The following is a 16864-nucleotide window of genomic DNA, read 5'->3' as shown; positions in this document are numbered from 1 at the left end:
CGCCCCCCCCCCCCCCCCAGGGACAATGCTCTGACCTTGACCTCAAGGTCAGAGTGCAGCCCTTGAGGCTGAACCACTGTGCCCTGGCCTAAGGGACACCTTGTCATGGTGACTCTCTCCGGGGGCCCTAAGGGCTCATTCCCTGAAGAGGGTTGAAGGTGAGCCCATTACGGCGAGGGAGTGTGTGTGTGTGTGTGTGTGTGTGTGTACACGCATGAGCATGCATGAGTGCATACGTTTGGATGATTTACGTAAGTAATAACTTGCGTCTGTTTTCAAACACATGTGTCTCCCCAAGGCCCCGGTGGCGTGTGCAGCGCTCGCATGTGCTGTCTTGGCACAGCTCGGTCCCTGGGCTCCGGCTCCGCGACCTCTGTTCTCCTGTTAATTAACATGAAATGTTGGTGACGCGTCACGCTCCGGGAGAACGTGACACCTCCTGCCTTTCCCCCTCACAGTTTCCAGTCGTGCCTCTCCCGCTCAGGGGAGGAATTCAAGTGCCGGTGTCACTTTCTGTTGGCAGGTAGACGTTGTAAATGGGAATTTCACAGTTTGCTTTATCCCTTGCAAATATTAACCACGTCGCAAATATTAACCACGTGGACTTCATGTCTTCTCTCCCAGGAGCTTCCCGGGGCCTCCCGCCCTCCCTGCTCTCCGGAACGCACTCCGGGGTCTGTTAGCGAGAGTGACCGGCTCCTCCGGGTTTGCCTGGGGCCGTCCCAGGTTATCACTGGACGTCCTGGGCCAGTTGGGCCCCTTGGTTCACAGGGCTGAAAGGCCTTTGCATGTAATAAAAATGGTGGTATTCAAAGGGTGAGGGTGGGTGTTTTTAAGACAGGTGTCCTTGAAAATGCAAATCAAGGTCGTTTGTATGAAGTGAGTGTTTTTAATGTCTTTAAAAAAAATAGCTGAACCCAAGCCGTTGGGCTAATGCTTCTGTTTTGGGTTTTTTAAAATGTATGTTTATTGATTTCAGAGAGGAAGGGAGAGGGGAAGAGAGAGAGAAACATCAATGATGAGAGAGAACCATTGATTGGCTGCCTCCTGCACGCCCCACACTGGGGACCTAGCCCGCAACCCAGGCCTGTGCCCTGACTGGGGATCGAACCGTGACCAGGTTTGAAGGTCGGTGCTCAACCCCTGAGCCCTGCGGGCCTGGCCTGGGCCAGTGCTTCTTATCAGGCTTGTTAAGCTCGTGCCTCAGGGCAGCCCCAGGTCAGCTTCGCTCTGCAGGTGAGCCATCCTGCGTGCCACTCTCTTCAGGAAGGTTCCTCAGGAAGATACGCGTTGCCGGGGTCAGCCTTCCCTTCATGGTGCCGGGGAGAGGGGCTCGGCTCACAGGACTGTGCTGCGTTCTTCTCCGAGTTTTTCCACGGAATGCCGGGGCCAGTGCCTTCCTCTCTGAGGCATTCTCTGTCATTCTTGCCTGTCGAGGTTGCCGCGAGGACTCACAGCGGACATCATGGGAGCCTCCCGGCCTGGAAGGGGCTTGGGAAACGTTGCCTTCTTCCCTTCCTTCCTCGCAGGGGCGCTGGTTCTCACCCCCAGCGGGTGTTATTCGCCAGGGTGGGCAGTGGCTACAGCAACAACCCAAAATGACGGCGGAGAGGATTTCTCACTCCCCCAGCGGCCCGATGACGGCATGCCTCGTGGGGCATCTCTCCTGGGCGATCCTGTCCAAGGGGGTCCCGGGGACCTGGCCTCCTCCCTCCGGTGGCTCTGTCTTCTCCGTCCTTTGCGTTGCCTCTGTGCAGTGGCGCAGGGCACGGAGGATCGCTGGCCCTGTCTGAAGGTGGCGTGGCTGCACCCGGCCCCCCCCCCACACACACACGGCATCGGCCCAACCACCTCAAGGGAGGCTGGGAAGTGTCGTTGGGCTGAGGGCCCAGGAGGAAGAGGAAACCAGGTTTGGCGAGTGTGTGGTGGTCTGTGTCACAGGAAGTGTGGCTGCCTAACTCGGTGGCTGTGCAGACCCCACGGAACATCTCCCCCCGCTAATGACCACCCCTCGACATCTCCAAAGCAGGGTGCTTGCAAGGAAGTGGTGATTAGTTGGACCCAGGAAAGGGGCCGGGCTTCACGCGAGCGTAGTTTGGACAAGTGAAACCAACGTCTTCATCACCGGGCTTGTCAGAGCCTTTGCTCTCCCGCCATCTGTACCCACGGCCGGGAAATGGGCAGCATTTCCAGACACAACGGCTTCCCTTAGAGGGCTTCGGCGCTAGCACTCGCAGCACGTGGTGGGAAAACACTGCTTTAGAAGTTGCTAAAGTTTATACTGAGAAACCAGAACATTTCCAAGAAAACACTGGAATAAAAAAAATTACCAAAATGTGCGGTCCCCACCAGGAAGTTGGGTGCCCTAGGGATCGGGATGTGGGGGGGGCGGGGGGAGGACACCTGAGGCGAGACTTCCTGATGTGTGAAGAGAGTGTTTTTCTCTCTCCCCTCCTTCCCTTCCCTCTCTCCCTTTGCTTCTCCTGGAGCCTGGGGCTAAGTGTTCTCTGGGGTTGAGCGTCCTCACGGTCTGCGGCCTTGGTGGGTGCGGGCGCCCGGACACCACTGCAGCCCCGTCTCGACCGGCTGCTCACCTCAGGGCCGTCTGCGGGGCTGGCGGTGCCCGGGCTCCCATCTGGGTGGATGTAAAGCCCCTTTCCCTAAGCTGGGGTTTTATGGCTGGCTGGCGTCATCTGTCATGAATCAAGGTGGGCTGAGGTTTAGCACTGAGGGTAGAGTCGCGCTCAGGAAAAATCTAGAGCAGGTTTTTTACTTTAGTTGCAGGCACCAGCCCTGCATCTGTCTATGGAGCTTAAAACTTAATTTGGTGTGTAATTGGGACTCGCCCTTTGGAGCCCTGGGTTATGTGTTTTGGAGCAGCTGAGAGGCAGGGCAGAGCCGCGGAACGGGGCCCGTTAATTGGTGGCCTCTGGGACCCGTGAGAGAATTGGGTTTTAGTCCCCCGTTAGAATGCGTTTGGCAGTTTTATTTGTCTCCGCGGGGGCGAGGAGTGGGAGACCACCGGTCTGTGCGGGCTCGAGCCGGCTGCTCTTTGTCCCGAGGCCCAGGGTCCGCGCATCCCGGGCCTGTAGGAGGGACAAAGGCGCGAAGGTGCGGAGGAGCTGCAGAGGGGGGCGCTGCCTGCCCGGCCGCCAGGACCGCACGCTGGTGTGCAGGAGTCGCCTGCCGCTCCGTCTGGTCCCAAGGAGGGTTTTACATTTTATGGCCAAAGTCTCGATAAAAGCGACTTGGGTCAGAGCAAACATTCGAGGAGGAAAAACAAAGGAAATTAAATGCAAAATCCCGGCTGGTGCAGACCACATGGAGCCCCGGCTTTAACGCCGCCAGAGCCGGGGGGAGTGGTCCCCAGGAGTCGGAACCAAAGGACGCCGGCCCGGGGCTCCTGCAGCCTGGCCCCTCTCCTGTTTGAAAAGCAATTGCCATTTAATTTGTTTCTGAGTTTTATTTCTCAAGTGAACCAGCATGGGGCCATGTAATGAGGCTGTGTTTCTGGGAGGTGTTGAAAGACGGGAAAGAGCGAAACCACCGGGCAGGGCCTGGCCGGGGGCCTGGCCGCGTCCAGACGGGGTGGCCTCTTCTCCGGGCCGCCCTGGATCCCGGGAGTCCAGTGGCACCGCGGCTGGAGGGGACAGGCCGGGCCGCCCGGCTGGCTGCCCTGGGCACTGTCCGTGGGCGCCCCTGTATGGGCTGGGGGCAGTCCGGCTGGTTGCCACCCACCCGCATGTGGTGGGTAAGGCAGCTGGGATGCATTTGATCCTCAAAACCACTGCAGTCCTATAATGATTCCCGCCGTCCTGGGCACTGTAGGGTGTTGAGCAGCGTCCTGGGCCTCGACCCGCTAGGTGCCAGTGGAATGTCCCTCAGTTGTAATCATCAGAAGTGTCTCCAGCCCCTGCCAGTGTGCCCTGGGGGCAGAGTCCCCCCTGGTTGAACTCCCCTGGCCGACCTGCACAGTGTTGGGGCACCGAGGCCAGCAGCCTGGCTGAAGGCACCTGGAGGACCCTGCAAACGTGGGAGGCACATGGGGCAGCGTCACCCTGGAGGCCGGGTTCAAGTCCCAATCTTCCAGGGAGAGGCACGTTACTGAAGCTCTGTGCCTCAGCCCCCTCCTCTGTGGAATGGGGACAGCTCTAGACCAGCTTCGGGGATGTCAGTGGACAGCAGCGTGACACAGCCCCCAGTGCTGCTTTCAGGCCTTCCCAGTGGCTGCACGGGGTGGGCTCCCTAACTCCCAGGTCTCCTCCTGCTCCTCAGCTTCCCTGGGGAGGGGAGTGGCTTCCTGCAGCTTGCCCAGAGCCTTCGTCCCGGTGTCGGTCGGGGTCCGTGGGCACCGAGGGTCTGCCAGCCGATACCCTCCGCCTCCTGGTCTCTGGCTTGGAGGAGGGAGCACAGAGCGGTGGGGCCTCGATCCTCCCTCCTCCTGCCCTGGCAGCGCCCTGGAGCTGGAAGCAGATGCCCCCACGGACCCACTGGACGATGTCACAGGGACGGCTCCCTTTGGGAACTCAATCCTCGCAGGGGAATCCCGACTCATCTCCCAGGATCGGAGACTCCCCACTGCGTTCGGTGACGGCAGCCGCTGCCTGCAAGTGCTTGGGCCACAGAAGGAACGGAAGCGACGCTCCTGCCTGAGCGATGCGCAGGGAACCGGAGCCAGCGGGGGTGGCAGTGCGCCCGGCCCCGTGTCCGCGGTGGGCCCCGTGCTGCCTGCCGCCTCTCCTGGGCCAGGTGATGTGCCAGGGCCTTCCCTACTCTGCCCAAGGGGGACCACGGAGCCGTGGCACTTGTCTTCCCAGCTAATACCTGGCTTCCTAAGCTATGCACCGTCGTCACCCCCAGCTGGAGTGAGTCGGTAGGTCATGGGGGGTAGGGGTGGGGTCCAGGAATTAGCCTGTCAGCCGTTGATGCTGTGATCTGTGGGTCCCGCTTCGAGAAACGCTGTCGTTCACTGATGACATTGAAATGGTGCGCAGTAATCTCTCTCTCCAGCCTTAGCTCCGTGTGTGTGTGCGCGCGCACTTCCGGGAGGATAGGCAATAAAACGTCAATAGTGGTGATCTCTGTGTATGCTGAGAGTTCAAGATATTTTAGATATATTTCTATATGCTTTCCTAATGGTTTTAATTGTTTGTAATCAGTGTACAGTTTTTATAACAGATACAGCCACCAAGCCTTCCTCATGGGCGGGAAGAGCAGACATTTTACAGAGGAAACATGACATAGGATGTGGGTGCGAGGGGACCGTGGCAGAGAGAAAGAAGGCCACGCCTGCTGTGTAAGTGAAAGTGTTTGCCCTCAGAGCTGTGTCCCTCCCTCCGTGGCTCCCACCTCCTGAGCCTGCCACCGACAGCTTGCACAGGGAAGACAGGCCCGCCTTCTCATTTCCACACTGTCTGCGTTTGGCAAAGCAGGGGCCCCACTCACGCCTGGGATAGCGACGGTGGGTGAGCCGGAAGGCTGGGCCTCCCTTTCCATCTCTGGTCCCGGAGTCCTGGGCCTGGTGACCTCCTCGCCCACCCTGGCCGGCACTGGGCACTCTGGCCAGCCAGGCAGAGCCGGGAGGGCCATTTTACAGCACTGTTACTACTCTCGCTGCCCAGGAAACCCCAAAGGGCCCCACAAACGCCGTGTGAGAAGGCAGACCCTTCCCGGGCAATGGTTTCCTACACCTTTACAACGTGATAGGTGCGGTGGAAAAAAGGGGCCGTTGGCTTTATGGAAACTATATAAAGTTTATGGAGCCTTGGCAGGCCAGAAGTAGCAAAGGCCTGCAGCGTGGGGGTGGGGGCTTCGAGGTGGAGAGAGCCCTGAAGAGCCGCAGACCTTTGTGTGGGACTCCAGGCACCGCGGCCTGAGGCTGGACGTGCCCGTGGGGCGGGGGCGGGCAGGGGTGGGCGGGGAGAATGGAGGTGATCCGATCGAAGTCTGGGTGAGCGGCACCGTCACCTTCCTTCTGCAGAGCGAAGACTGAGGCAAAGGTTTTTGAAAGCTATGAACTTGCCCAGGTCACCCAGCTAATGGCGTGTGGCTCTCACGTGATGTTCCAAATTCACACGCTCTCTCTGCTGTGTACTGAGTGATGTGTCCCAGTTTCAGGTCCAGAGAATATGGTCTGTGCACCCAGTTTCAGTTTGGGACTCATCTGTTATTTGTGGTTTAGTCTTTTTTTTATTTTTTTTTTATTGATTTTTTTAGAGAGAGAGGGAGAGGAATAGAGAGATAGAAACATCAATGAGAAAGAAACATCATTGATAGGCTGCCTCCTGCACACGCCGCGCAGAGGATAGAGCCCGTGACCCAGGCGTGTGCCCTGACCGGGAATCGAACTGGTGGCCTTTTGGTTCTTGGGTCAATGCTCAACCACTGAGCTACACCGGCCAGGCTGTGGTTTAGTCTTATGATTGCCTCATAACTTCAGTCACCCCCTTGCACTCCTGTGGGTCAGCTTTGCTGTCCACGCTGAACTGTATGTGCTCAGATTTGCCCACTGGCCGTGGCTGGAATGGAAGGAAAGCCTCCCAGAGCTTGGCCCTGGTCAGGGCAGAGTGAGAAACATGTCCTGGTCTTCAGGAGCCCCTCCGTGTCCCACTTGCACTGTAGGATTCTCTTAGAGTTCCTGGCGGAGCACCCCCGGGGGTCTGAAACCATGTCCTCACCCTGGAAACTTCTAATTCATTTCTCCTTACATGTGTGTTCTGTGGTGTCTGTGTTTTCTCTCCTACTTGGCTGTGAATTCTTAGAGTGCTGATTCTGTGAATGCTTAATTCTTTATCTGATTTTGCCGGTAGGGTCTGGCATAGTTCCTGGCATGTAATAATCATTGAATAAGTATCAGCTGGGAGGAAGCGTGGATGGGAGGATGGATACATGGTGGGGTGGAAGGATGGATGGATGAAAAGATGGAAGAATGGATACATGGTTGGGTGGAAAGATGGATGGATGGATGGATGGATGGATGGGTGGATGGATGATACAAGGTTGGAAGGAAAGATGGGTGGGTGGATGGAAAGATGGAAGGATGGATACATGGTTGGGTGGAAAGATGGATGGATGGATACATGGTTGGGTGGGTGGATGGATGGATGGTTGGATGGATGGATGGATGAGGCATATATAGACTAACAGACACCCGCTTCCTCATTTACACCTTTCTGCACAGTTAAACCAGCAGCCTAACCCAGGTCCTCTTGGGCTTCCACTGAATGTACTTGTGTTTCATACTTTTGCTCTCTCTGACGCCATATGGAGGAACCAGCCTGAGTGCTAGAACGTGTGTATAAATACTTTACAATCCCCATAAACTTGTTTAAAGACAGTTGGGGGCGAAAGTATAAACTGGGGCAGCCTTTTGGGAGGGCAATTTGGAAGTAGCTATTAAAATTTTAAATGTGCCTACCACTAAGACCCAGCAGTTTCACTTCTAGTTGTCAAGCAGGAGACATGTATGCACGGGCTTGTGCACAAAGAGCCACATGCCGGGCGCTTACACGAGGGTGCTCGTAACGGTGAAAACGGGAAGTAGCGAAGTGCCCATCAACAGAGAGAGGGACACCCAGCTGTGGGGAAAGCTGCAGAGGCACCGAGGTCTCCAGTGGGGTTTGGGGAGCTGTCTCCAACCTTCTGGAAAGCTCCGAGACTCTGAAGCTCATGCCCCCAGCAGAGGCCCCCCTCCCTACCTCAGTTCTCTCAACTCCCTCTCCCCCTCCTCTTCCTTGCACCATTACAAGAATTAGACACTTAACCCTTAGGCCTACTTGCCAGCGACCTTCCCTTACAGAAAAGGAGGAAAAAGAGAGAAAGACCCGTCTCATAAAGCATCATTACTGTCTGCTGGCCCTTCAATTAAAAAGATTGAAGGGCACAATATTAAAATGTGATTTATGGGCGCCACTATCTACCCAGTAATGAGGCCGAGAGGAAAAAAAGAACCACAGTCATTAGAGAAAACTGCAGCCTTCTTTCTCCCGCAGGAGATAAATGGCCTCTCATTTGCTTATGAAATGTTTTCTAAAGAAACGGGAAATGGTCTGAAGTACGTGTGATGTGTCCCCGCTGCTGAAACTAGAGAGTCAGCTTCCTGAGAGGCGTAGTGGCTTGCGCTGGCGGGGCTGCCGGGGGCCCAGCCCTGGGACCCCGCTGCCGCATCTCCAAACAACCTTCGGGCCCAGGGGGCCAGGCCAGGACCGCCGCAGGGCTGGGGGGAGGGGGAGGAGCACAGCACCAGCTCCCAGTCCCAGCGTCGCTGATTCATTACCTGACCCTCCGTTTCTTCATCTGCAAACTAGGCGCGGTGACCTTAGTGACCGCGTGACCTTGGGCCGGTGCCAGGTTCCCATTCGCCTCCACGGGTGGTAGGAGGGTTAGAACAGTGAACGAGGGTGAAGGGCCCAGATGGGCACCGGCCACAGCGAGCGCTTGGTAAATGTTTTCCCATCTCTGTCAGTTATTGCCGATGTTTTTGCTGTAATTGAAAGACCTGGGATTTGAACCCAGACCTTCCCTTTCCGAGTGCCCATGGGGGGCAGACTGACCTGAGGGTGATGCCCAGTCCTGCCTCTCCAGCACGTGCCCTGGGCAGTCCTGGTGCCTGACTGGGCTCCATTTCATTCATCTGTAAGATAAGCCTCTGCTCGCAGGCAGTGCTGTCAGGTGTAAAGATGAACGGAAACAGGTGATGGCAGGGACCCCTGGAAAGGGAAGCTCTTTCACTAGGAGCCTGTGTGGGGTGCTGTCGGCGGCAGAGGCACCGTCTGGTTTCTGGCTCCTCCGGCCTCTGTGGCTCCTGCGGGACCCCCCTCCCGGGAGGAGGTCACATGTTTCTTGGCTCTAGAAAGAATAGCAACAAAATGTGAAATAAAGTGAATGAACAGCCGTTGTGCCAGGTGCTGTGCTGAGTTGACTTGCAGATCGCAGGTCCCTGGGGGCAGCCTGGGAGTGAGCAGGTCCCACGTGGGGATTGGAGGCTGGCCAAGAGCACCCCGCTGGCACACCCCAGGGCCCGCACCCCAACCCCTAATCTCTGGCCTCCGCCTGCCCCGTCTCTCCTGGGTCCCCGCTCCTCAGCCCCATGGCTCTGGCCAGGCGGGTGGCAGCGCCCCCACCTGTGGCTAATTTGTATCTTACCATCAGCGCTTCTTTTTTTAACAAATATATTTTTATTGAAGGGCAAGAGAGATAGAAACATCAATGATGAGAGAGAATCATGGATCAGCTGCCTCCTGCACGCTCCCTACTGGAGATGGAGCCCGCAACCCGGGCCTGCGCCCTGACTGGAATCGAACCGTGACCTCCTGGTTCATAGGTTGACGCTCAACCGCTGAGCCACCACCAGCACTTACTAAGCTGCAGGGTCAAGGGCCCAAATGCTCACGTGAGGGCGTGTAGAACGTTATGTTCTGTGCGTCTCAGCTTGTGGGTGCTTCATCTGTGGGACACGCTGGGGATGATGGATGCGAGGTGCCACCCAACCCCTTGCCATGCCCCTTGAGCTTGTCCATGGGACCCTCGGGGCTGCCTGCCATCCGCCCACGACCCCCTGGGGAGGAGCAGGTCGGGGGTTCGTCCATGTTTCTCTGCGCCCGGCTGACGCGTTTCTCTGTTCTCAGAGGAGAGGGAAAATGTGCAGAAGAGGACCTTCACTCGGTGGATAAACCTCCATCTGGAGAAGGTAAGCGGGCCCCTGGGTTTGGGTGACGAAGGGCTCATCCATAACCGAGTCCAGTTCGGGAGCCCGGTGAGGGCACGCGGGGCAGTGGGTTTCTGTGGTTGTTGTTGTCGTCATTCATTTAAACCTCCACCGTGTGTGTTCTCACTGCCTGGCATCGCGCTCCGGGCTGGAACGGGGCGGTGAGTAAGGCGCGGTTCTATCCTCCGGGGCTGTCAGTCTAGGTGGGGAAGGAAAGGTCTACCTTTTTATTTATTGATTTCAGAGAGGAAGTGAGAGGGAGCGATAGAAACATCAATGATGAGAGAGAATCATCGATCGGCTGCCTCCTGCACACGCCTCACTGGGGATCCAGCCCGCAATCCGGGCCTGTGCCCTGACGGAGAATCGAACCAGGACTCGCCTCTTGGTTCATGGGTCGATGCTCAACCCCTGAGCCACGCCGGCCGAGCTGTTTTGCTCTTTATCAGAAAGCTGACTCACCGGGACTCATCCCACCCACGTCACTTCTTCTGACATCCCACCGTCTGGGTCTCCGGGCAGGCAGCCGCAGCCCCCTTCCCTCCTCAGCCTGGCAAGTCCGGTGGGCTAGTGCTTCCTTCTCTCCTGCCCCCTCACAGGGACAGGTGACTGCGGACTGCCCGAGACTTAACCCGAATGAGGGCCCAAGGGGGAACCATGGGAGCAGCTAGGCAGCAGAGAAAATGAATGTGGTTTGTGGGGAGTGGGGCTCTTGGCCGAAATTCTCATTCATGGAGTTGATTTTCGGGGCCTGGGATGTTTCCCTGGCAGCACTTGGCCACCCACACCTCTGTCCCCCACCTGTGGGATGGGGTACCCTTGACCCAGGAGGCTCCTGAACTCTTCAGGGGAGAGCCTCCCTCTCATGGGTGAAGCGGTAAAAATCACTTGCCAGTTACTTGACTGTGGGTGCATTTCCCAGGGCTCGTAAAGAGGTGTTACTTCTGGAAAAAAGGGAGCCCGCGTCCCAGTCCTGAGTTCACTGAACTCCCGATTCCCCCCATGCGTGCGAGGGTAGCGGTTCCTCCTGGTGGACGGAGTGTGGCCCTGGCGGCTCTCTTCCGTTCTGGGTTTTTTGGGGGTTTTTTTTGCTTTTAATTAAAAAATAAATAGAGGGAGGTACGGAGGGGAATAGAGCAAATCCCTCCGTTAGCATTTATCCTGCGGGGCTTCTCCCCCTGGCTGGCCCGGCTCGGCGGGCAGGTGGGCCGCGCCCACTCTGAGGATAAATCAGGCAGCACCTGGAACTGATGCCTAATAAACGGGGCAAAATTAACAGCCCCGTTTCCAACCCCGAGACTTTCAAGAGCAGCCTTTCATGGGAAGGAAACCCAGGCCTCCCGGGGGAATTGGGCTTACCTGCAATTTGAAGGCTGTCAGAAATATTTACCGAGGTCTGGCTTCTGGAAAAATTCCTTCATTTACCGAAGGGTTAGATCATGAAGAAAGCCCTGGGGGTGCTGTTTGCTCGGCCATACCGATCTCATGAAGCCCACGGAACGCTTGGGCCAGAGTGTTTGTCCTGGAGCCGGTTCAATTCCTCCGCCTGCCCTCGCGCAGGGTGGACTGCGGCCAAGGCCCAAGCACTGCCGCCGCCCAGGCTCCCAGATCCTCCCAGTTCTACTCACACACGAGGCTCGGCCACAGTCGGGGCTGCTCGTGGGAAACGTTGTTTGTCCGTCCATCAGGGGGTGTTGGTTCGGGTCTCTCGGTCGCTGCCTCCCATTAGCAGGGAAAGTGTTCCCGGGAGAGGCTCCGTACCCGATGCCCGGGTGCTCGGCCAGGAACTCCCCCCAGGGCTGCGGCAGTTTGCAGATTAAATAACCTGCCTGTGGCTCGAGGGCGGGTCGCTGTTGCCCTGGAAGCGAAGCCCTTTGCAGTGCGCCTGTGGGTGGGATCGCCCTGTGTTTGGACACCACAGGCCTCCAAGGCTGGCCGGGCAGGAGCCTTCCTGGAGGAAAGGGTGCCTGGGCCCCAGCTCCACCGTGAGTCTCCGGGGTCACAGCTGCCCACCCCACTTACACCCCGACTCATCACCTCTGTGGACACCCCCTTTCATTGTCCCCGGGAGCAGAGAGCACCAGCCCGACTGTTTAATGTTGCAGCGGCCCCAGCACTGAAACGTAAAAGGAATCTGTGCTGCCTGGGGGCTCATTAGCATTGGGTGGGGCCCATTAGCATTGGATGGGGGCTCATTAGCATTGGGTGGGGCTCATGCATTGGGTGTGTGGGCTCATTAACATTGGATGGGGCTCATTAGCATTGGATGGGGGCTCATTAGCATTGGGTGGGGCTCATTAGCATTGGATGGGGGCTCATTAGCATTGGATGGGGACTCATTAGCATTGGGTGGGGCTCATTTGCATTGGGTTTGCATTGTGGGGGGGGTCATGAGCACTGGGTGGGGCTCATTAGCATTGGATGGGGGCTCATTAGCATTGGGTGGGGCTCATTAGCATTGGATGTGGGCTCATTAACATTGGATGGGGCTCATTAGCATTGGATGGGGGCTCATTAGCATCGGGTGGGGCCTATTAGCATTGGATGGGGGCTCATTAGCATTGGGTGGGGCTCATTAGCATTGGATGGGGGCTCATTAGCATTGGATGGGGGCTCATTAGCATTGGATGGGGGCTCATTAGCATCGGGTGGGGCCTATTAGCATTGGATGGGGGCTCATTAGCATTGGATGGGGGCTCATTAGCATCGGGTGGGGCCTATTAGCATTGGATGGGGGCTCATTAGCATTGGATGGGGGCTCATTAGCATCGGGTGGGGCCTATTAGCATTGGATGGGGGCTCATTAGCATTGGATGGGGGCTCATTAGCATCGGGTGGGGCCTATTAGCATTGGATGGGGGCTCATTAGCATTGGATGGGGGCTCATTAGCATCGGGTGGGGCCTATTAGCATTGGATGGGGGCTCATTAGCATTGGATGGGGGCTCATTAGCATCGGGTGGGGCCTATTAGCATTGGATGGGGGCTCATTAGCATTGGATGGGGGCTCATTAGCATCGGGTGGGGCCTATTAGCATTGGATGGGGGCTCATTAGCATTGGATGGGGGCTCATTAGCATCGGGTGGGGCCTATTAGCATTGGATGGGGGCTCATTAGCATTGGATGGGGGCTCATTAGCATCGGGTGGGGCCTATTAGCATTGGATGGGGGCTCATTAGCATTGGATGGGGGCTCATTAGCATCGGGTGGGGCCTATTAGCATTGGATGGGGGCTCATTAGCATTGGATGGGGGCTCATTAGCATCGGGTGGGGCCTATTAGCATTGGATGGGGGCTCATTAGCATTGGATGGGGGCTCATTAGCATCGGGTGGGGCCTATTAGCATTGGATGGGGGCTCATTAGCATTGGATGGGGGCTCATTAGCATCGGGTGGGGCCTATTAGCATTGGATGGGGGCTCATTAGCATTGGATGGGGGCTCATTAGCATCGGGTGGGGCCTATTAGCATTGGATGGGGGCTCATTAGCATTGGATGGGGGCTCATTAGCATCGGGTGGGGCCTATTAGCATTGGATGGGGGCTCATTAGCATTGGGTGGGGCTCATTAGCATGCAGGTTTCTGGACCCTGTTCCCGGAGGTTCTGTTGCAGTAGCTCTTCACCAGGCAGGATTAGAGCTTCTGTTCACAGAAGCCTTTCTTTAAGCAAAGCCTTGCATGAGACCCTGAGCAAAGGCCTCTAGGAGCTGGAGCGGGTGCGATGGATCAGCCTCCTTCTTGGCCCCCAACCCCCAGACGGCACCCTGTTCTGCTGAAGCCTAGCGGCCTGGGAAGCCCAGTTAGTAGATCTCTGCACTGGAGCATCCGACCGACCGGTTCCAGCGGCCCAGTGGGCTCCCGGTCGGTGGGCACAGCCACCTAGACAGCAGGCCCTCCAGGTCTAGGCTCAGAGAAGAATGCCGGGCTGGGAGTGAGGCATCTACCTCCTCACAGCCAGGCCCCTCCACCCCTCAGACCCCCTGTGGAGAGGAGCCTTTTCCTCAGGCAGCGGGAGAACCTGGTGAGCTAGGGCCCAGGGTGCCATTTACCGACCCCAAAAACCCAGAGAGAGAAGCAAGTGGGGCATAGAGACGATGCTCAAAGAGTGGCTCCCTGCGGAGGGGCACCGGCTAAGGACACTTCCCTGCAGGACTCCCAGCCCTGAGGCATCCCCGCCTGGCACCCCGAGACCTGCAGGGAGGTAGCCCCTCCATAGGACACTGGTTTGACGGGTGGTGTTGGTCAGGGGCACAGATGCTGTGGGGAGGACAGGCCTCACCTGCACGACCTCACCCCATTGCAGCTCCCGTCCCTGTGGTGGGTCGGATTCCAGTCCTGACCTTGCAGCCAAGGGGACTCAGGCCCAGGGAGGTGAAGGAAAATGCCAAGGCCAAGTTCAGTCAGGGGTAGACCTGGATTTGAACTCAGGTGTGTCCTACCCCCTTGCCTCTTCGTGGGACAGGCGCAGGTGCATCTGAGAGAACAGTTGATCTCGGGAGCCTGATATGGTGGAGGCAAGAGGCAGTCCATCCCACCGATCAACTTCTTAAAACAAGTTTAATTTGCTATAAGGAGCATGTGTTGCGTTGTATACCTAAACGTATAAATGCTCATCTAATTCAGCCTCTAAACGCTGAGATCCTGGCAGACCTGCAGACTTGGGGGTGGAAGGGAAGATTCTCTCCCTTCATCCAACTACCAGCCTCCAGCGGGCCAGCTGTGTGTCCAGCTGTGTGGCCATCAACACCAGCCTCCTTCCGGCTTCCGCGGCCGGGGGTACCCCACCTCCAGACGTGGACCACGGGCCCCTCAGGAAGGCGTGATGCTTGGGCCGAGCAGCACTGGGGACGGGGGAGCCCTGCCGACATCTGGACCGAGGCCCAAAGGGTCACTGACCCAGGGTCATGCCCTCGCGGGGTGGGTCGGGCGGCACTGTGGTCAGCCAGTGTGTCCTGATGGAACAGGACTGCACCAAAGAGCTGACTCGTCCAAACACTGGGCACGTCGCCCAGCCTCTGGGAGCCTCGGGGTCCCCAGACCTGAGGCGAAGGGCTCGCAGCCGGGCGTTTGATGTGAGCCCTGCTTCTAGAATTAGTTCATCCGGTGGGAGGCTGTAACTCTCATCTTTCTACCCTGAAGAGCAGCGTGGGTGTAATATGTTTGGGGTCTGAGGTATCCTATTAGAAGGGTCCCCAAGGGTCACTCGGTCGATGGGGCCCCTGACACAGTCTCCCCGCAGCTCCCCAGGCCCCCCGCTGCTCAGGCGTCTCCTGGGGAGAGGGGCCTCTGTGGGTGGGCCTGACTGCCCCGGCACGGATGTGGGTGCTGGGAAGTTCTCTCTTGAGTGACAGCCACACACGGGGACTAGTTCCGGGAGTTACAGGTCTCTAATCGCCCGACCTCTTCCCCTCCTTGCGCAGTGCGACCCTCCTCTGGAAGTTAAAGATTTATTCATTGACATACAAGACGGCAGAATCCTAATGGCGCTGTTAGAAGTCCTGTCTGGGCGGAACCTGGTACGTACGGCACGGAAGGGTCAGGAAGAAAGAAAAGGCCGAGGGAGGCGGTGCTGAAGGCTTCTGTTGGCACAGGCCCTGGGCGTGTGCGTGCGGGCCCTACGCATGTCCTGTGGCACCAGCCTGGGGGTGACGTTCCTTCCTCGGTGATAGGACTGACACAATCCCGCGTAACTAAGCAGCATCTCCCTCTCTTTTTTTGTTTGAGAAAATATACTTTAGTAAGTAGATGAATAAATGCCCAGTGTTTTCTGTGAATATGATAAGGCAAAGAATAAGAACTGGCCAGCCATTGTATTAACCAGAACGGTAGCTAAGAATCAGGGCGATGGCTGTAGAAAAAGAAGGACCTCTTACCCTTGCAACAGCATGGAGGGACCTGGAGAGCATCCTGCGAAGCGAAATAAGCCATCAGAGAAAGACAAGTGTCACACGATCCCACTCATATGTGGAACCTAATGAACAAAATAAACTGATGAACAAAATAGATCCACAGACATGGACGCAGGGAACAGAGTGCGGAATCTCGGGGGGCGGGGGGGTAGGTGTGAAGTGATCAACAAAAGACCTTGTGTGCACATATGCATGGCCGATGGACACAGACAATAGCGGGGTGGAGGCCTGGGTGGGCGCGCGGGCGAGCTAGCCACAGTCAATGGGGGAGAAGGGGGACATAAGTAATACTTTCAACAATAAAGATTTTTAAAAAAATAAAAAATAATCGGGATGATTGGAAGGTATATTACACCCACATTCTATTATCCATCCCAAGGCTGAAACGAACTGCCAGCTTCTAGAACAGCCGTGGGCAAACTACGGCCCGTTTGAAATGAATAAAACTATTGAAAAAAAAAGACCGTACCCTTTTATGTAATGATGTTTACTTTGAATTTATATTAGTTCACACAAACACTCCATCCATGCTTTTGTTCCGGCCCTCTGGTCCAGTTTAAGAACCCATTGTGGCCCTCGAGTCAAAAAGTTTGCCCTCCCCTGTTCTAGAACCTTCTTATACGTATGACCAGAATGGAATTGGACCCGCTGGTCTTGAGGCTGTTTCACTTTGATCTGAGCCCACCCCCTTCCCGTGGGGCGTCTGCCATGCGCAGGCCGGCCCTGTCCCCGTCATGGCCGCGGCTCCACCTGCTGCTCTGAGGACTCGGTGGGAGGGTTCCAATGTTGGGGGGCCATCTGTGCACTGCAGGCTGTTCAACATCCTTGGGCTCCACCCACTCGAGTGGGTGCCAGTGGTACCCCCAGGTGTGACAACCGAACACGTCCCCTCAAAACACCAGATGTCCCCTGTGGGGGGGGGGGGCAGTGACCTGGCCAGAATGACCCCATCAGTGTTGGATTTGCCCTGCGTGGCTCCTGGTGGCAGACACAGAGGTGCAGCCACAACCCATGAGTGTGGGCCTGGCCCTTCATGCCAAGGTTACCGACACTGCCTGGTTTGCCTTGTCCTGTAAACACCCCCCTGGAGGGTGGGGCGTCAGCTCTTCCCGCCCAGGCCCTGGAGGGGCAGGAGGGGATGCGGTGTAGGATGCTCATCCTGACTGCGCTCCAGTGTAGGGGCATCGCTGGGGCTGGGGCTTCTGCAGGCACCTCCCCACTCTCGCTCTCTGTGTCTCTCCCCTCCTCT

General features: G+C 57.1%; 1 protein-coding gene across 1 annotated transcript in view; it reads left to right on the top strand.

Moving 5' to 3' along the window:
- The window catches only part of CLMN (calmin (calponin-like, transmembrane)), a 49865-nt gene that overhangs the window by 7640 nt on the left and 25361 nt on the right, over positions 1-16864 (top strand). The window contains exons 2-5 of the mRNA XM_015566698.1: positions 4454-4749; positions 9353-9370; positions 9627-9688; positions 15127-15222. Of these exons, the coding sequence (XP_015422184.1) occupies positions 4454-4749; positions 9353-9370; positions 9627-9688; positions 15127-15222 (472 nt within the window). The remainder of the gene's footprint in view (positions 1-4453; positions 4750-9352; positions 9371-9626; positions 9689-15126; positions 15223-16864) is intronic.

The sequence above is a fragment of the Myotis davidii genome, unplaced genomic scaffold, assembly GCF_000327345.1.
Source record: "Myotis davidii unplaced genomic scaffold, ASM32734v1 scaffold443, whole genome shotgun sequence".
NCBI classification, from domain to species: Eukaryota; Metazoa; Chordata; class Mammalia; order Chiroptera; family Vespertilionidae; genus Myotis; species Myotis davidii.
Note: the sequence above shows the minus strand (reverse complement) of the source record. Positions and strands in the feature narration are given on the sequence as shown.